Here is a 21,344-nt window from a genome sequence, read left to right on the forward strand (position 1 = left end):
CATTTTTCTAACTTTAAAGCTCTCTGCTTGTAAGGAAAATAGACATTCCAAATAAATTATATATTGATTCATAAATACAATATGTCTGCTTTATATTTTCATCATAAAGTTGACATGTTTTTACTTTTGGAAAACATCAGAGGACTTCAAAGTTCAGCAGCAATTTTCCAATTTTTCACAGAATTTTCAAAATCGGACTTTTTCAGGGACCAGTTCAGTTTTGAAGTGGCTTTGAAGGGCCTTAATATTAGAAATACCCCACAAATGACCCCATTATTAAAACTGCAGACAAAGAAGTGTATAGTCCAGCTCACTCCCTCAGCCCGTCGCGCCAGGACCGGCGTGGGCAACACCGACTGAAACTGACAAGTAAAAGCAGAATGTCCAGCGCGAATGTGAAGGAACTGGATGTTTATTCCAATAGCCAGAAAGACACGTAGAACATGACAAGGTACCTTGTCATGTTCTACGTGTCTTTCTGGCTATTGGAATAAACATCCAGTTCCTTCACATTCGCGCTGGACATTCTGCTTTTACATTATTAAAACTGCACCCCTCAAAGTATCCAAAATTACATTCAGTAAGTGTTTTAACCCTTTAGGTGTTTCACAGGAATAGCATCAAAGTGAAGGAGAAAATTCAAAATCTTAATCTTTTACACTCGCATGTTCTTGTAGACCCAGTTTTTGAATTTTTACAAGGGGTAATAGGAGAAAAAGCCCCCCAAAATTTGTAAAAAAAATTTCTCTCGAGTAAGGAAATACCTCATATGTGTATGTCAAGTGTTCGGCGGGTGCACTAGAGGGCTCAGAAGGGAGGGAGCAACAATGGGATTTTGGAGAGTGAATTTTGCTGAAATGGTTTTTGGGGGGCATGTCGCATTTAGGAAGCCCCTATGGTGCTAGAACAGCAGAAAACCTCCACATGGCATACCATTTTGGAAACTACACCCCTTAAGGCACGTAACAAGGGGTCCAGTGAGCCTTTACACCCCACAGGTGTTTGACGACTTTCCGTTAAAGTCGGATGTGTAAATGAAAACAAAATTTGTTACCCCATTTCTTCTGAGTATGGAAATACCCCATGTGTGGACGTCAAGTGCTCTGCGGGCGAACTACAATGCTCAGGAGAGAAGAAGCGCCATTGAGCTTTTGGAAAGATACTTTGTTTGGAACGGAAGTCAGGGGCCATGTGCGTTTACAAAGCCCACCGTGGTGCCAGAACAGTGGACCCCCCAAATGTGACCCCATTTTGGAAACTACACCCCTCACAGAATTTAATAAGGGGTGCAGTGAGTATTTACACCCCACTGGTGTTTGTCAGATCTTTGGAACAGTGGGCCGTGCAAATGAAAAATTATGGACCACTGTTTCAAAAATCTGTCAAAAATCTGATCGATATCAGCAGTCACCCCAGTCCGGTCCACGCCCGGCGTGTGGTGGGGACCGAAATTCCCACAGGCATATGGATTTGTCCTGGTTCCTTAAGTACCAGGGAGCGAGGGCGTATCCATACGCCCTAGGTCCTTAAGGAGTTAAAGGGGTGGTCTGGTGAAAAGCAACTTATCTCCTATCCCCTATCTGATCCCAGCGGAAACCCGCGATCTCAAGAACGGCCCAGGCTATCCACAAGGAGCACATGCTACAGACAGCATGCACTCCATTCTTTTCTATGGGAGTGCCAGAGATGGCCCAGTTCAGCACTATAGTCTCTTTGGTACTTCTATAGAGAATTAATGGAGTGCGTGCTGTCTGTAGCATGCACTCCTCTCAAAAAGCCTGGGCCTGCGATCAGACCCCCATGATCAGACACATATCCCATTTCCTGTGGATAGGGGATAAGTTGCTTTTCACTGGACCACCCCTTTAAGGAGGCACAACACGGGGATCCTTGTCCAGACAACAAGTGTCGCAGCCAAAGCCACATGTAGCCCTAGCCTAAATCAAAAGCATACAAAAGTACAATAGGGTCCCATAGGCATGCATTGATGCCATATTGCACCATGTTTAGTGCTTTTTGCTGTTTGCTCAGGACTACACTCTGAATTGTGCATTATGTGAAGGCCACAGTGGCGACTGTTCTTTTTGGCGAATAGACAATAGAAATTGAGTTTATAAACCGTAACATCAATAACCTGTAGAGATCTTGTATTCTATTCACTGCCCAATACAAACGCCAAGCCCAGTGAATGTATTGTATTGATGCAGACATTGCCAGAAGGTGCCAGGCGGGTTTGAGAGCCACTTTACAGTGGCACCATGATGTTGTGCTGCTGTGTTGGTGTCGGATAAATCTATATAACAAACTGATCACAACATGGTGATCATTTACTTTTATATTCAGGTTCCACATAACGTTATTGTAGGCTACATATCCCCTGTATATGAGGGAATGTGCGGCAGACAAATAATCATTTTTATGCCTGCATGAAAGATGTGACCATTTTACTGTTTCTTGTTTATTTGCTGCCCATGTTTTTACCTTGGACAATGATCGGGAACAAGCATTCATATGTGTAAATGAGCCCTATGTTGACAGGGTGATGTACATTTTCTCACAGGTAAAACTTTGCATGTGTCCCTAAGAGCTGACGGCTGGTGAAGCCTAGATATCATCATGGTTTTACTGGTGAGACCTGGAAAAAAAAGTTAAAGGGGTACTCCGCTGCTCAGCGTTTGGAACAAAATGTTCCGAACGCTTAGAGCCAGCGCCAGGAGCTCGTGACATCATAGCCCCGCCCATCATGATGTTACACCCCGCCCCCTCAATGCAAGTCTATGGGAGGGGCGTGGCAGCCGTCACGCCCCTCCCATAGACTTGCATTGAGGGGGCAGGGTCTGACATAATGAGGGGCAGGGCTATGACGTCCCGAGCTCCCAGCGTCGGCTCTAAGCAGTGGAGTACCCCTTTAAGGCGCTTTAATATGGATTTAACAAGTTGGCTGATCACATCTTTTGTGTCCCCAATTAAATCATTGTTATCGTCGCACATCTCCCTATGTAAACAGGAGATGTGCGGCTGATGTTGATGAAGTTAATGGCTGCATGATCAAGTGATCATTCATGCGGCCTGGATGGATTAATGGAGCAATCTAAACCAGTGTTTTTTTTTATTTATTTGTTTTATTGGAAAGTAAAAAAAAAACATCTGCATTACAAAAGGGAAAGGCAGGCAATAGTACATACATATCAAAAGTTACACAATACAAAGTGCGTGGTGCATTGCCAACCAACAGCTGCATATACTAGTACAGAAAAGTCTGCCGATCAAAACCAGAAACAAGAGAACAAGCACCCGTAGATGCCAAAGGAACATAAAAGTAGTTCCACCATCACTTTATAGCTCAATTAAAAAATACACCCATATAAATTAAAGGAGTAGTCCAGTGGTGAACCCAGTGGTGAACAACGTATCCAATATCCTAAGGATAGGGGATAAGTTTGAGATTGCGGGGGGTCCGACCGCTGGGGCCCCCTGCGATCTCTCTGTACGGGGGCCAGGCTCTCCGGCAATCTCCAGCTCTGCCATAGAGATGTATTGAGGCGGCATGTCGTCCGCCGCTTCGTGCGGAGGTCGACACCCGCTATCTGGCCGGAGAGCCTGGCCCCCGTACAGAGAGATCGCAGGGGGCCCCAGCGGTTGGACCCCCCGCAATCTCAAACTTATCCCCTATCCTTAGGATAGGGGATAAGTTTTTCACCACTGGATTACTCCTTTAAGGCTGAATAAAGAACTATATAAATAACAAAGAAACCATAGTGCTGCTGCTGCTGAAAAATACATTAGATATCAGTGTAGGCACAAGAAACATAGATAAACCAGTGTTTCTCAAGCGCGGTCCTCAAGTCCCCCCAAAAGGTCATGTTTTCAGGATTCCCTTAGTCTTTCACAGTTGATATAATTATGGTCAGTGAATCAGGAATCACCACAATTATATCACCTGTGAAAGACTAAGGAAATCCTGAAAACATGACCTGTTGGGGGGACTTGAGAAACACTGATTTTAAGGGCTTGGTAAACAGGTGGTGATCATAGGGATCAGCGCTCATTATTGGGAGCCTGTGTAGGAGGGCCCTTAGAATAGATGGTATGTATGCCACATGCTATGGACTGCAGGTGTCATTTATACATATAACAAACTGAGATTAGGAGCACGCTAGCACTCTCTTAAAGGGAGTGCTTCTAATCTCAGCTTGTTACTTGTAACTGTAAGGGATCGAAATCCTGCAGTGCCCATAAGGTCCCTCTGACCAAGAAAGCAAATATACTGGACCGTCTGAAGTTTGTCAATGAACATCTAAATGATTGAGAGAAGAACTGGGTGAAAGTGTTGTTGTCAGATGAGACCAAAATTGAGATCTTTGGCATTAACTTAACTCGCTGTGTCTGATGAGGAGAAATGCTGCCGATAACCTCAAGAACACCATCCCCACTGCCAAACATGGAGGTGGAAACATTCTGCTAGCCAGGGCATTGATAAGGAGTTGTGGATGGGTATTCAAGCTTGTTAATGACCCAAAACACACACAGCCAAGGCAACAAAGCAGTGGCTCAAGAGGAAGCACACTAAAGGAGTACTCCACCTCTAGACATCTTATCACCTATCGAAAGGATAGGGGATGAGATTGATTGCGGGGTCCCACCACTGGGGACCCCTGTGTTCTCCCTGCTTCATCCGTTCATTTAGAACGTCGGATGTAGCACCAGAGGTTCGTGACGTCACGCCCGCACTCCGCTTGTGACGTCACGGTCACACCCTCTCCCATAGACTTGCATTGAGGGGGCATGACATCACGAGCGGGGTGTGACCGTGATGTCATGAGACTCCGCCCCGCATCGCTAGTCATCCGGCGCTGAGTGACATGCGCTCTGTGCACTGGATGTCTGGGGTGCTGCAGCTGAGATCACGGGGGTCCCCAGCATCGGGACCCCCGGGATCAGACATCTTGTCCCCTACTCTTTGGATATGGGATAAGATGTCTAAGGGCGGAGTACCCCTTTAAGGTCTTGGAGTGGCCTAGCCAGTCTCCAGATCTAATCTCATAGAAAATCTCCAAACTATAACGACTTGGAGAAGATCTGCTAAGAGGAGTCGGCCAAAATCACTCCTGAGATGTGTGCAAACCTGGTGGCCAACTACAACTAGAAATGTCTAACTTCTGTGATTGTCAAGGGTTTTGCCACCAAGCAATAAGTAATGTCTTTTGCAAAAGGGGTGAAACACCTATTTCACATAGTAAAATACAAATCAATTCATTTGAAATGCGTTTTTCAGATTTTTTTTCTCTCTCTCTGTTCAAATAAACCGACAATTATAGACTGATCATTTCTTTGTCAATGGGAAAAGTACAAAACCAGCAAGGGATCAAACCATTTTTTCCTTCATCGTAGTCCATAGCATGTGGCATGCATACCATCTATTCTATGAGCCCTTTTACACGTGCTGATCCCCTTGATCATTGCATGCTTTTTGAGCCTCTAGATGGCTCAATAAATCATGGAAAATTTACTTTGCATTGACGAAAATCTACAATTTGGGCCCAGAAAAGCTCAACATTGTACCTATTTCCTGATAGAATGGCAAAAAAATCGCTTTCATTGCTCAAAGCAGAGAACGACTCCAGATTATATAATAACATTAGTACAAAATCATCTGTTACTGGATGACTATTTATAAAATAGTGCAAAACCTGGCAGTACAATAGACGGCGGCGCGTGGCGTTGTGCGCACTGGTCTCTCATTCTGCTGCAGTTCTCCAGACTCTTTAATATGCCTCGCACTCTTCACTTTTTCATATTTGGACGCAGATTAATGTAGCATAATTATCTAAGAAATAGAAATTGTGGCAATGCGAATTCTGTTTGGAGCCGTGACAAAACTAATTACTTGTGTTGTCTGCTTCATTAGGCCTCGCGTCTCAGTGCGCCTGCGCCGATGTGCGGCTGCCGTACAATAGTCTGAAACGTATTATGGAGGCAGAGTGAAGGAACGCGTAGCAGCTGAGTCTGATTAGTATTGATTGGAATTTTTCCTTCTTAATAATTTTTCATTATGACTCTCAAAGCTCCTGCAAGCATTTTGATAGGATTATCCTTTTTACATCATAGCTAGTGATGAGAGGATTTCCATACTAGAAAAACCACCACCAGGGATAAGAGCCAACAAATACTAAGCTATTAGTTTAGCTGGAGTGCGAGTATTGTTTGTGGGTGCCGCTGAATACAGATTCTCGGATAGGCTGCTTTGGATTAAAGGGGTATTTCAGGATTTTTTTTTTATTTGACTATGCTACAGTGGCTGTAAAGTTAGTGTGGTTCATAATATAGTGTCTGTACCTGTGTGTGACAGTTTTCTCACAATTCTTCTGTGATTTTTACCCCAATATTTATTTTTAACAGCATACAAAATGACAGTTGTCTCAGATTTTTCCCAGGTTGCAATGCGGCCGAGACTTGACTCACTAGTCAGCTGATGACAGGGAGCCTGTCTGCTTCAATGGGTGGAGCGATCGCTTGGTGGGAGAGAGATCAATGTGCAACTAATGCAACAGCTGTAGGCACCCTGATTGAAAACCACATGTCTTTTGAATGGATGTAGCTCATTTATGTTTCAATGAGTGGGGTGGCTGATGTGTGGGAGGGAGGAAAATTGAATTATGGGATTTGTAGGCAACAAAAGAAAACACAAACAGGAAATACCAGTTCCTCAAAAAGCTAGCCACAGTGTTATGGTAATCTCACAACACAGCCATTTAGCCCCAAGACAAGCGCAGATCCTTCCTAAGCATGTCCATTACTGTCTGCCAGGTACGTACTAAAATCACCTTATGGTGGATAACCCCTTTAAAAGGACTTGTCACATAGAACAAACAGCCTGTTCTGATACCAGCATGTTATAGAGCAGGAGGAGCTGAGCAGATGATATATACAATACAGTACAATCTGCAGGTATCATGTTATAGAACAGGAGGAGCTGAGCAGATGATATGTACAATACAGTACAATCTGCAGGTATCATGTTATAAAGCAGGAGGAGCTGAGCAGGTGATATATAAAATACAGTACAATCTGCAGGTATCATGTTATAGAGCAGGAGGAGCTGAGCAGATGATATATACAATACAGTACAATCTGCATACATCATGTTATAGAGCAGGAGGAGCTGAGCATATTGTATATACAATACAGTACAATCTGCAGGTATCATGTTATAGAGCAGTAGGAGCTGAGAAGATGATATATACAATACAGTACAATCTGCAGGTATCATGCTATAGAGCAGGAGGAGCTGAGCAGATGATATATAAAATACAGAACAATCTGCAGACATCAAGTTGTAGAGCAGGAGGAGCTGAGCAGATGATATATACAATACAGTACAATCTGCAGGTATCATGTTATAGAGCAGGAGGAGCTGAGCAGATGATATATACAATACAGTACAATCTGCATACATCATGTTATAGAGCAGGAGGAGCTGAGCATATGATATATACAATGCAGTACAATCTGCAGGTATCATGTTATAGAGCAGGAGGAGCTGAGCAGATTATATGTACAATTCAGTACAATCTGCAGGTATCATGTTATAGAGCAGGAGGAGCTGAGCAGATTATATATACAATACAGTACAATCTGCAGGTCTCATGTTATAGAGCAGGAGGCGCTGAGCAGATGATATATACAATACAGTACAATCTGCAGGCATCATGTTATAGAGCAGGAGGAGCTGATCAGGTGATATATACAATACAGTACAATCTGCAGGTATCATGTTATAGAGCAGGAGGCGCTGAGCAGATGATATATACAATACAGTACAATCTGCAAGCATCATGTTATAGAGCAGGAGGAGCTGATCAGGTGATATATACAATACAGTACAATCTGCAGGTATCATGTTATAGAACAGGAGGAGCTGAGCAGGTGATATGTACAATACAGTACAATCTGCAGGTATCATGTTATAAAGCAGGAGGAGCTGAGCAGGTGATATATAAAATACAGTACAATCTGCAGGTATCATGTTATAGAGCAGGAGGAGCTGAGCAGTTGATATATACAATACAGTACAATCTGCAAACATCATGTTATAGCGCAGGAGGAGCTGAGCAGATGATATATACAATGCAGTACAATCTGTAGGTATCATGTTATAGAGCAGGAGGAGCTGAGCAGATGATATGTACAATACAGTACAATCTGCAGGTATCATGTTATAGAGCAGGAGGAGCTGAGCAGATGATATATACAATACAGTACAATCTGCAGGTATCATGTTATAGAGCAGGAGGAGCCGAGCAGATGATATATATATATATACAATACAGTACAATCTGCAGGTATCATGTTATAGAGCAGGAGGACCTGAGCAGATTATATATACAATACAGTACAATTTGCAGGTATCATGCTATAGAGCAGGAGGAGCTAAGCAGATGATATATACAATACAGTACAATCTGCAGACATCATGTTATAGAGCAGGAGGAGCTGAGCAGATTGTATATACAATACAGTACAATCTGCAGGTATGTTATAGAGCAGGAGGAGCTGAGCAGATGATATATACAATACAGTACAATCTGCAGGGATCATGTTATAGAGCAGGAGGAGCTGAGCAGATAATATATACAATACAGTACAATCTGCAGACATCATGTTATAGAGCAGGAGGAGCTGAGCAGATTGTATATACAATACAGTACAATCTGCAGGTATCATGCTATAGAGCAGGAGGAGCTGAGCAGATGATATATACAATACAGAACAATCTGCAGACATCATGTTGTAGAGCAGGAGGAGCTGAGCAGATGATATATACAATACAGTACAATCTGCAGGTATCATGTTATAGAGCAGGAGGAGCTGAGCAGGTGATATATACAATACAGAACAATCTGCAGACATCATGTTATAGAGCAGATGATATATACAGTACAATCTGCAGGTATCATATTATAGAGCAGGAGGAGCTGAGCATATGATATATACAATGCAGTACAATCTGCAGGTATCATGTTATAGAGCAGGAGGAGCTGAGCAGATGATATATAGAATACAGTACAATCTGCAGGTATCGTGTTATAGAGCAGGAGGAGCTGAGCAGATTATATATACAATACAGTACAATCTGCAGGTATCATGTTATAGAGCAGGAAGAGCTGAGCAGGTGATATATACAATACAGAACAATCTGCAGACATCATGTTAAAGAGCAGGAGGAGCTGAGCAGATGATATATAATATACAGTACAATCTGCAGGTATCATGTTATAGAGCAGGAGGAGCTGAGCAGATGATATATACAATACAGTACAATCTGCAGGTATCATGTTAAAGAACAGGAGGAGCTGAGCAGATGATATATACAATACAGTACAATCTGCAGGTATCATGTTGTAGAGCAGGAAGAGCTGAGCAGATTATATATACAATACAGTACAATCTGCAGGTATCGTGTTATAGGGCAGGAGGAGCTGAGCAGATGATATATACAATACAGTACAATCTGCAGGTAACATGTTATAGAGCAGGAGGAGCTGAGCAGATGATATATATGTACAATACAGTACAATCTGCAGGTATCATGTTATAGAGCAGGAAGAGCTGAGCAGATTATATATACAATACAGTACAATCTGCAGGTATCATGTTATAGAGCAGGAGGAGCTGAGCAGATGATATATACAATACAGTACAATCTGCAGGTATCATGTTATAGAGCAGGAGGAGCTGAGCAGATTATATGTTCAATACAGTACAATCTGCAGGTATCATGGTAGAGCAGGAAGAGCTGAGCAGATTATATATACAATACAATACAATCTGCAGGTATCATGTTATAGAGCAGGAGGAGCTGAGCGCTCGGACTGGACCAGGACTAGTCCACTTAGCACATAGAAAGAAGAGAATGTCCAGCGCCAGACTCGTGCAAGGAACTTCTTTATTAGGTTGCCATGGGAAACAACAGGAACTCAAGTAATGTGACGCAATTCCGGCCACAGGGCCTTAGTCATGACTAAGGCCCTGTTGGGCCGAAACTTGTCACATTACTTGATTCCTGTAATTTCCCATGGCAACCTAATAAAGAAGTTCCTTGCACGAGTCTGGCGCTGGACATTCTCTTCTTTCTTTATGGGCAAGTCAGCAATTTTTTTCTCTGGCAGGTTTTAAATTTCCCCACTAGATACTATGTTTGGGTCATTTTGTGAGCGTAAATGACTTTTGGCTCAGACTAAAAATCATGGTTTGCCAGGTTCAAAAGTTGGATATGCTTTGAAAATTACCTAAATGTAGTGACTACATTTGGGTCATTTGACTGAATGCCCATGCCGATCCAAGCACTTATACGTCAGAATGCGATTTTAAGCTGCTGTCGATGGAGGAACAAATTGTGATGTCAATGCAGTCTAACAGAGTTGATGCTGTAATCTGCAAAGAACATAGCTACTGCCTAAAACAGATTAAAAAATATCTGTTACCAAATAAACTTTTCTAAACTACCTCAGGCTATGTTCCCTAACTACTCCTAACACTCCTCCCACCCTTAAAAAAAAAATCAGAGCTTTAAAAAGCTGTGTATCGTTCCGTTCTTCTTGCTCACATCTTTCAGCAGGAGAAAGTGAGCGTTCCCCAGCAGGCATTACATCACTGAAGCCTGCTGGGGCACCACTTCCGCCCTCACGTTGTTGCAGCGCTGTGATGAATAGAAGACTTCAGGCTCTGTGCAGCTTTCAATGAGGTTCTATGCATGTTTCATTGAGGCTCTTTGTAGCTTTCATGGAGGCTCCGTGCATGTTTCAGTGAGATTCTGTGCAGCTTTCAGTGAGGCTCTGTGCAGCTGTCGATCAAGCTCAGTGCAGAGAAGCACATCCTGAGTTTTGACTCCTGCCAGGCCAGGAGGAGACCAAACTCACTGTATTAATTGTGGCAGGGAACAGAACAGAGCCACCTAGTGGCCGAGTTTTCTATTACATTTTAAACACATTTTGATAATTTTAAAAGAAAGTGAATGCTAATAACACAAGGAACACGATATTAAAAGTTTTATTTGGTGACAGGTACTGTTTAACAGACAGGAGGAGACAGAATAGCAGGAAGATCCAGGCACTATCAATCTTTTGTGTCATGTGCTATTTGTAGAAGGGTTGAGTAACTGTTGTTTGTTAATTTGTTGTTTGTTAATTAATTTTATTTGCAAATATTTATTATTTTAAAGGTTGGGTACAATGGGGATTGGTCGAGGTTATGGCAATGCCCCTTTAAGCAATAAAATGTTTTCGGAACATACCGATTTACTTTGAAGCGAGATAGAGATGTTCGGCAGAAGATCAGTTCATCTTTAACAAGAATTAGGTTTGGTGCATTTAATTAGAACTTAGTCGGCACTCAGGGGATTCCAGATTTTAGCTGTGTGGGAAACACAGATGCTCTTCATGATGATTCCAAAAAACTGAAGAGTATTAAATACAGATGAGAAGAGCAAATAATATACAGTAGCTGAATCCTTAATTTCCCTGAACGTTTCGGTGTGTGCGCGCGGCGTTGTACGGTGTTATTAAAATCTAATCGCTCTCATGTCCTCCATCTCTCATTACTGGTCAAGTTTCCTGGGAAAGTTAATCAAGCAATTTATAAGCAACGCAACTCCATTTTCCATATATTTCAACTTTTTAATTTTAATTTTGTCTATTGTGTTTTGTCATAGCAGGGTGTTCATGCAGATCCAACATGACATTTTACATAAGGGACATGACATACAATTAATTAATAAAGGGCTGCTACTATCGGTAGTCAAATACACAAATCATGAGCGGTGACAGCCAGAGAGGTGTCAGGCAGTGTTAATCCCTTAAAGCGTACCCGTCATATATTAAAGAAAACTGTTTTATTGGATCTATCACTCAGTACCTGATCCTGACCATGTCTAGCACCTTTATTTTTTTATTACACTTTTAATTTAGCTCACTAGTCTGAATTCCTCTCAAAGGGAGGGGGCGTGGTCTCACTGTGCAGGTCTCCACCCCCTCCCTCAGTATGCTGTCTGCTCACATCTCCCCTAGCATTAGCAAAACTACAACTCCCAGCTTGTCCTCACTGACGGTAGCGGGACACAAACTGACAGTAGGAGGATTTTTCCTCCAGCTCTGAGCCCTGCGCTCACAGCTGTCAATCAAGGAAGTTTGTCCATGACATAGGTGATGATGCATGGACACAGCAGGACTAGTATGTGTCCAAGCAGGCAGGGGGGCAGTTGTTTGACTGGATTTTTCAGTATGAAATACTGAAAATGTTCTAATGAAAGCTATTGGAAAACCCATTGGTTATAAATGCTTTACAACATATCAAAAGTTTTTGTATCTGACCGTGCTCATTTAAGGACATAGGCGTACATGTAGGCCCCGGAGCCTGCTCCTGCCACTTTTAACAGCCAGGACCCACAGCTAATACCGGACATCGCCGATCGGACCGATATCAAACATTTACCCATTAGACACTTTAAACACATTTAATTGTGGCATCTAAATGCGGGAAATACAGGTGCTGGCTTGCTTAGGGAGCTGATCGGGACCACTGCCATGAAAATAGAGGGTCCCGATCAGCTGACAGGACGGGCAGAGGTCTCTTACCTGGCTCTGGCCCGTCTGATCGGTTTTCAATAGTGCAGGAGTGCCAACAACAATTGTGTAAAACAATTAATAAATGTATATAAGCCCTTTCCCTAATAAATGTTTGTCTCACACCCCTTTTCCCATTTTTTAAATAAAATAATGTAAACAAAAACAAGTATATGCGGTTTCACTGTGTGAGGAAATGTCCAAACTATTAAAATATAAAGTTATAAAATGACTTGGTCAATTGCGTAAACGAGAAAAAACACCAAAATCCAGAATTGCTAACTTTTGGTGACTTTATATACCATAAGAAAATGTATGAAAAAGCGATCAAAAAGTCCCATCAAAGCAAAAATAGTACTAATAAAAACTACAGATCACGGCGCAAAAAATTAGCCTTCACACATTACCATATATGGAAAAATAAAAGGATTATAGGGGTAAGAAGAGGACAATTTTAAGCATACTGATTATCATTCAAAAAATGATCAAGAACTGTGCAGAGCAGGAGAGGTTTTCTATAGGAATTAGCTCTTGCTGTTCCTGTCATGGACAGAGGTGGCAGCAGGGAGCACTGTGGTCAAACTGGAAAGAACTGTGTTTCCCACACAACTAAAATCTGACAACTAAGCTGCCGACTAAGCTCTAATTAAATGCACAAAAAATTATTCTTGTTAAAGGGGTACTCCAGTCATGCCCCCTCCCATAGGCTTGAATTGAGGCGTAATGTCATGAGGGGGCGGAGCCATGACGTCAGGATACTCTGTCCCCTGCACCGCCCGTCAGTTCTCGCTCTGTGCAGCTGAAAAAGGGCCAGAGTACCCCTTTAACACCTTAAGGACTCATTTTGGCCTTAAAGGACATCTGCAGCGGTACAAACACTTATGCCCTATCCTCAAGATAGGGGAAAAGTGTTTGATCTCGGGGGGTCCGAACGCTGGGACCCCCGGTGATCTCCTGTATGGGGCCGCGGCTCTCCCGTGCAGGGGGCGTGCCAGCCGCAGCATGACGTTGCGGCCGGCATGCCTCCTCCATACATCTCTATGGAACTGTATGGGGACGGGGAGGAGATGGGGCGTCACTGTCGACCAGTCCTTCCCTGTCTCGTTCCCGCAAGGTGCCGGAGGGCTCCTGGTCCTGGAGATGGTATCGGGCCCGGTTCAGCATCTCCGGGTACTTGCGATGATGAGCGGAGAAGTGACACACAGCGGTGGGTTACTGTTACACGGAGGGTCAGGAGCCCCGCCTCTAATGGGTGTTCCCAGGTATGGCGGCCGCTCCCCAGGACAGGTATGCTTGTTCCTGTGGAGCGGCGGCGTCCCGGGGTTGCCTGGGTGACGGCGGAGCCTCACACCTGTATGGCCAAGTGCTGTCTTAGACGCAGGGGATGACAACATCATCCCTCTGCGCCTGAACTTCAGCACACGTCATAGCTCTTCACCTGTGGACTATGTTTGTAGATCCGGAAGAAGCACATTTCTGTGTGAAACGTATGTCGCTCTCTTTTTGTAAGTTTGCACCTGCCTGCACACCCGCAATTTAATAAAGAAGCCAAGTTTGAAGTCGGTGAGCTGCCGCAGTTTTTCTTTCTCCGCTTGCTGGGATTTGTTGTGTATACCTATACTGCTGAGCACCATCTCAGGCTTATATTGGTGACTCTGCTACCCGAAGGAGTGAGGGATTGCCGCGTCCCTTTGGACACACAGTAGTGCCAGTTATCATTTTCTCTTCTGTTTGCAATACGATTAAAATGATACCCATGATGACATACTTTTCTATTACTGTTGGGCTTAAAAAAAATCGCGAACTTTTTAACCAAATTAGTACGTTTGAAGACCTATAACTTTTAAATTTTTTCATATAAGTGGCGATATGAGGGCTCGTTTTTTGTGCCGTGATCTGTACTTTTTATTGATACCATATTTGTATATATAAAACTTTTTTTTTTAAATTATCAATTTTTTTTTATAAAGTTTTATAAAAAAAAGAGTAATTTTGGACTTTTTACATTTTTTTTACGTTCACGCCTTTCACCATCATTAACATTATATTTTCATAGTTCGGATATTTACGCACGCGGCAATACCAAATATGTCTATAAAATTTTATTTTTTACACTTTTTGGGTGTGAAATGGGGACAATGGGCCAATTTACATTTTTATTGGGGGAGGGGATTCTTAAAATTTTTAGTACTTTAAAAAAAACTTTTTTTACTTTTAATTTTACACTTTAATAGTCCCCATAGGGCACTAATAATAGCAACCATTTTATTGCTAATACTGTCCAGTGCTATGCATAGGGCATAGCACTGATCAGTGTTATCAGTCATCTTCTGCTCTGGTCTGATCGACCAGAGCAGAAGACCCGTGGAAGGCAGTGGAGACAGGTGAGGGGACCTCCGTCTGCCGTTCTCCATGATCGGATCTCCGCCTGCTGCGGGCGATCCGATCATTCATTTTAGTAACCGCAGCACTGCAGATGCCGTGATCTGTGTTGATCACGGCATCTGAGGGGTTAATGGCGGACATCCACGCAATCGTGGATGTCGGCCATTACCGGCGGGTCCCTGGCTGCTATCAGCAGCCGGGACCTGCCACGCATGACCCGAGCATCGCTCCGTATAGGAGCCCGAGCATCGCTCATGTATAGGATGTAAATGTACATCCTGGTGCGTTAAGTACCACCGCACCAGGATGTACATTTACATCCTGCGTCGTTAAGGGGTTAAAGATTAACTTTCTGCTGAAAATTTCTATATCTCTTCAAAGTAACATTTTATTGCTTAAAGGGGCACAGCCATAATCTTGATCATCCCCACTGTATCCAACCTTTGAAATAAAATCAATTAACAAACAACAAATTAACAATCAACGGTGCCTTAGTCAACCCTGCTACAAATAGACACCAGATTGATGATGTCTGGTTGTATTGCAAATAGCAGAAATCTTCCTACTTTTCTGTCTTCTCCTGTCTGGAGCATGCAGCAGCTGATAAGTACTGTAAGGATTAAAGGGGATAGCTATCATGCCCCCTCCCGTCGACTTGCATTGAGGGGCGGAGCGTGACATCACACGGGGGCGGAGACGTGACGTCACACGCCACTGGCTCTGCGGTCGCCCGTAATCAGACCTGGAGGGAACACGCTCCGTGGACTGATTATAAACGGGGTGCTGCGTGCATGATCACGGGCGTCCCCAGTTGTGGGACTTCCACGATCAGGCATCTTATCCCCTATCCTTTGGATAGGGGATAAGATGTGTAAGCACCGGAGAACCCCTTTAAGATTTTTAAATAGAACCAATTTACAAATCTGCATAACTTTCTGGCACCAGTTGATTTGAATTTGTTTTTTCCCCCCTCTGGAGTACCCCTTTAACTTTGCTTTACTAGACGTAATGTTCCCTGATATTATTTACTGATGGGTCAGGTTTCTTTCGGCAGGTATGTTTACATCCCAATGGGAGGCTCCCACTCAGGATTTGGAGGAATGCTGCTATCTACTGCCTCGACCTTTATAGTTGTAAGTTGCTGGCATGGAGGCCATGAGTATCTGTGGTACTGGGCAGCTCTCAACTGGATCGGAATCATTGTGGAATATGGATTGAAAAGACTCCTTACTTTACCATCTCTTCAAGACAAAATTGTAAGTTTTAAAGAATATTATGGTAAATAGATCTTAGTTCTTAGATGTTTCTATAAGACATTTTGGGAGGCATGAGTTGCAACCATTTGGTGAAGCCAAACATACTTGGAAAAAATGATTTGACGGCATTGAATGGGCACTGTCATTTGCAAAAACTTTTCATATAACATAGATAATAACATTCTAACCCTGATTTACTATTGTTTTGTGCATCAAATTGTGGCACAGTTTGGCCCATTGTGACTAAAACTGTGTCTGTGCCAGATTTTTTGGCACATTGCACTGGTCCCAGAGGGCAATGTCTTCCACTATTAGATCTGCCTGAAGAATGAGCACCAATCATTCTTCAGGCAGAAATTTGAAGGCAAATTTTCCGCTCACAAATTCTGCTTCAAAAATGATGTAGTGTGAACCTAGCCTTAGGGCCCCATTCTAGAGATCCTCTGAATCCTCCATTCACCGTGTAAGGGAGTGCAGGAGATACCTAGTGATGTCTTTGATGTGGTATCTCCTGTGCTCCCATAGACAATGAATAAAGCTTGTGTCATTTACCGATCCGTTCAAGAGATTGTGGATAGGGGATATGTTTATGTATTTATTTTTTTGGGTTAGAATAACTTTTTAGAGTAAGCCATAATCTCCATACTCACATGTCCAATCCTTCATTGCCCTGTCATTGCATGTGCTTCCTGGTATTTATCTCTGCACAGAAAATGCCAACTTAGCCAATCACTGTCTGCAGTGATGGACAACTTTACCCAGTGATTGGCTGAGCCAGCGTTTCCTGTATGTTTAGATAGGTACCAGGAAGCACCGATCAGCATTGATGTATTGGTGGAGCAACAGTGGCAGAGGTTGGGCAGGTGGATATGGCTTTTTTCATTGTTAAGGTAGTCTGAGCCCTTAACATTTTTTTTCCTGGCCCGCACAACAAAATTACCATCATAGTCTAAATGCCGTATGCTGCAAGTCAAACTTGTGGAAGCTAAGGGTGATGTGTAGTGTAGACTACTAGGATATATGACTGTTAGAGAATGTTCGTGACGCCAGGAGTGTTAACCTACCACACTCCAAGGGAAGCGGTTTCCAATCGACAAATGCCGGGAAAATTGTTCCTCAAATGCAAGGTTTTAAGTAACCACATCACTTGAGATTATTGCAGGATAACAATGTAGACAGTACAAGTCAAAGATTAAAGACATTTACATGTGTAGCTGTGGATACAGGAAACCACAGCTGCTCTTTTGGGCTTGCTGAGACTTGAAGTTAGGGTTCCCTATGACTTGACCAACTTGACTGAAACTTGACTTAACTTTAGAGGAGCTGATTAACACTGACATTAGCTTCTTCACAACCGGAATTCCAATTTAGTGCTTACCACCAGGGTGGACTACAATGGACAGATGTGGCCTGAGGATCTTAACACCTTTTTCCTTTACTTTGCTATGGGGTCAATCAGACAATATCTATTGCCCCCAAAGCATAGACTGACACTTCTGAAATGACTGGACTGGAGACCTGGTTTGCGGGATCCATGTGAAGAATGAGTAGTCGTCCTGGAACTGATAATTAGCAACTGGACTTTAGGCCTGAGGTATCGGACAGTTAACAGAGGAGAGGTCTCCCTCTGTACAGACTGGCTGAAACTTCTCCCTGTCTTGTCAGACCAGGGTGGAGGAAGGGCTGGAGGGCCCTTATTGTCTGGACTGCTCCTGTGGTTTCCTTGCTCATCCCTACAAAGACATGCAGTTAGCCCTTCACATATCATTAAAGGTACAATAGCACCAGAAGATGAGAGACATTATCAAAGCATTTTTAGCATAAAACACATTAAATCATGGAGTTGGAGTGGCAGAAGCCAGCACCAGAAAGAACATCCACCTGACAGAGCAGGTAGACCAGGGTGTTCCGCTCCGGAACACCCCAATAGCAATCATATTAAATGTCTGTAAATTTCTTTTAAATATAATTTTTGTTTCAGTCCTGTCTTTGGGGGTCTGTGGGGGGTGGCTTATACTTTACAGATAGAACGTGCACAAAAAATGTACATATGGCATTTAAATAGTCTACTTGTTATACTTCATTACTCAGCGCATGTATAAAATGGTTCTAATGTACATTAGCTGAAAAGTCTAAATATCCTATAAACTATAATAGTAATTATAGTAATAATAACATGAGCTGTTGTGTGGAATAAATCTTACATAAACCATTCGTCAGTTTTCTGTGCGGAGCTGGTTCTACAGAGAGCTGTTAAGATGAAAATGATCCGGTTAATGGATAACGTCTAGTAGACGGAGAGCAAAAAAATGTAAGAATTATCTGGAAATAAATGTAAATGAAACAGAGATGACAGATTTTAGATTTATTATTACGCTCATTGACAAAAAAAAATTTAAGCTCCAAAGAGGATTTGTTGGAATCATGAAACTTTATATGTGTGAATGCATTATAGATGTGGTTACGATATTAGAGCAAAAAATATACATTTATTAGCAAAGACTGTACAATTGAGGAGGATCTAGTACCCTGTCGGGTGTATCTAGCCTGGATACAAGATAAGATACGGTTGGATATGGAGACACAGGTTCTGTATGGCATCCAGTGGTACATTTTCCCACAGATGGGCCTGTAGATCCTCCACACTCACAGGTTGCTGAAGCTGGCACCATAAATGCTCAACTAGAGATAAATCTGGTGACCAGGTAGGCCAAGAAAGGGTTGTGATTTGGTGGAGACATCCTGGGAATCACTTGCTGTGTGGAGGTGAGCATTATCCTGCTTAAAATTTTGTAGCCATGAGAGGCAACACGTGTCCGCAGGATTTGCTGCCCATATTGCTGAGCTGTTAATGTCCCTCTTATCACTACTAGGGGTGACCGATTGTCCTATGTGATAGCTCCCAGATCATAACACCAGCAGGGGGCTGTTTGTCACTCCCCAGCAAAGACAGGATTAAAGGGGCACTCCACTGGCCAGCGCTCGGAAGTAAATGTTCCGAACACTGTTTTCGCGCTGCCGGGGTCGGCCACGTCCCTCGTGATGTTACGGCCAAGCCCCCAATGAAAGTCTATGGAAGGGGGCGTGACAGCCATCATGCCCCCTCCCATAGACTTTGCCAATATGAAATTTCTGTTGTTTGAACTGTGTAGCGATGAAATACAACACCAGTTCCTCCCTGAATATACATACAACAACAAGATGAAGAGACGGCACTGCCCTGGCTTCTTAGTAGTATTCACAGATAGGAGTCTCAAGGCTAGGTGTACAGTCTTCCTATCCAGAAAATGAGTAGGTCGGGATGCTGGGATATAATGAAATAGCAGCAAATCAATAAACTAATCAATAAAGACTGAAAATAGCATATCTGCACTCACCACAGGGTAACCGACTCAATGCTCCTTGGTGTGTGCGGATATGCTTTTTTCAGTCTTCATTGCTTAGTTCCTTCCTGAATATATACACACAAGAGAACATCATCCCTAGAGGCCTACATTTGCACCCTGAACTATCATTCTTCAATGATGATGTTTTCTGTACCAGATGGAATACAGCCTTAAATATATGTTCCACCACCCTCCTGAATCTTTTAATAGAAAAAAGACATAGTCTGTTCGACAATACTGCCGATCAGATTGATGTATGTCTCAATAAACTACAACAATACCAACAACTTTCAGGGTATTCCCTTTGGGATAAGAATCTCACATCAAAAATTCAAAAAATCGAAAAAGATGTACTGTCCAAAAAATTAGGCAAACTTTCCAGAGACTGTAATGATTATGCAACTAACAATGTGAAATACTGGTTAAAAAACAAAAACACCACCACCAATAAACCTGTTCTGAAAACACAAATTCAAAATCGTCCGCACAACAGCAAACCATTTAATACCACTACACGGTCCAACAATACCAACTCCAAACCCCAGCCCTTTTCATACCCATTAAAACCACAACCCACTAGAACCTTTATAGCCTCCATGCGGTCCAAACCAACTTCTGCACACATCACATCTCCAAACCCAGTCCCCTCCAATACTATAGATAGGAATATCCAGATGGTACCTCAGCCACAAACATATCCAGCACCTCTTCCGAAACCACGTACCATAGTTCCTTCAGTCTAAATACATCCCATTCCCCAGACCATTCCAGAAGAACTACTAGCACTTCTGGAACAGACCCAAAACACTACTTCCACTTCCGTACTTCCATCCGGACGTTTCGATTCTATTACCGAACTTTCCTCTGAAGATTCACTTCTTACCATCCATGGTACTATTAATTCTCTATCACATATCAGTGGACGATCACCCGACCATACATTTTACACTCCATCTGCTCCTGCTAACCATACCCTCCAAGATACCTCATTCAACAATGGGGATGCCACGTTTTTTTAGGACTACCATCTACCATTCAGTCCCCCTTCCCTCCGCCAATCACTGCCATCACCACTACAGAACAAATACACCTAGCCCCCCCCCCCATTAAGGACAAAAAGAAAAAACTCAGAAAGAGAGGTTGAAAAATAAAAAAAAGATCTTTTAAAAATATTCTTATTTAAAAAATCTCAATAAAAAGAATCCTACATTTCTCTTTGAGACGGGCTGCTTCAAATGCAATCACCCGCGGTACAAATGCTGTCCTTCTCTTACACATGCTAAAACTGCATTTACATCTAACAGCACAGGAGACACCTTCCAAATTAAAAGCCACATGAGCTGTGACTCCCAATACGTTATTTATTTATTGGCGTGTACCTGTGGCCTGCAGTATGTAGCCCGCACCATCCAGTGTCTCAGAAACCATATTACTAAACATTGCAGTAATACAAATGTGAACTACCAACTGCATAGTGTTTCGAGACACACATCAACACACCACTAGAGTACATTTTCTGATTTCACAGTGACCTCTATTGAATCCATTGACAAGGATATTCCTCAAAAGTTCAATATGCAGCGACAGCGGGAACATTTTGGGATCTTTAAAGGGGTTATCCAGGGAAATACTTTTTTTTATATATATGAACTGGCTCCAGAAAGTTAAACTGATTTGTAAATTACTTCTATTAAAAA

At 42.7% G+C, this 21,344-nt stretch overlaps 1 protein-coding gene across 6 annotated transcripts in view; it reads left to right on the top strand.

Annotated features, from left to right (window-relative positions):
* The window catches only part of HHAT (hedgehog acyltransferase), a 489,607-nt gene that overhangs the window by 341,795 nt on the left and 126,468 nt on the right, over positions 1-21,344 (top strand). For all 6 annotated transcript variants that reach the window (XR_008891670.1, XM_056568209.1, XM_056568211.1 and 3 more), the window contains one exon: positions 16,060-16,261. Coding sequence is in view for 5 of the 6 variants with exons in the window: in XM_056568209.1 (XP_056424184.1) it covers positions 16,060-16,261 (202 nt within the window). In the remaining variant the exon portion in view is untranslated. The remainder of the gene's footprint in view (positions 1-16,059; positions 16,262-21,344) is intronic.

This window comes from Hyla sarda, chromosome 3 (genome assembly GCF_029499605.1).
Source record: "Hyla sarda isolate aHylSar1 chromosome 3, aHylSar1.hap1, whole genome shotgun sequence".
NCBI classification, from domain to species: domain Eukaryota; kingdom Metazoa; phylum Chordata; class Amphibia; order Anura; family Hylidae; genus Hyla; species Hyla sarda.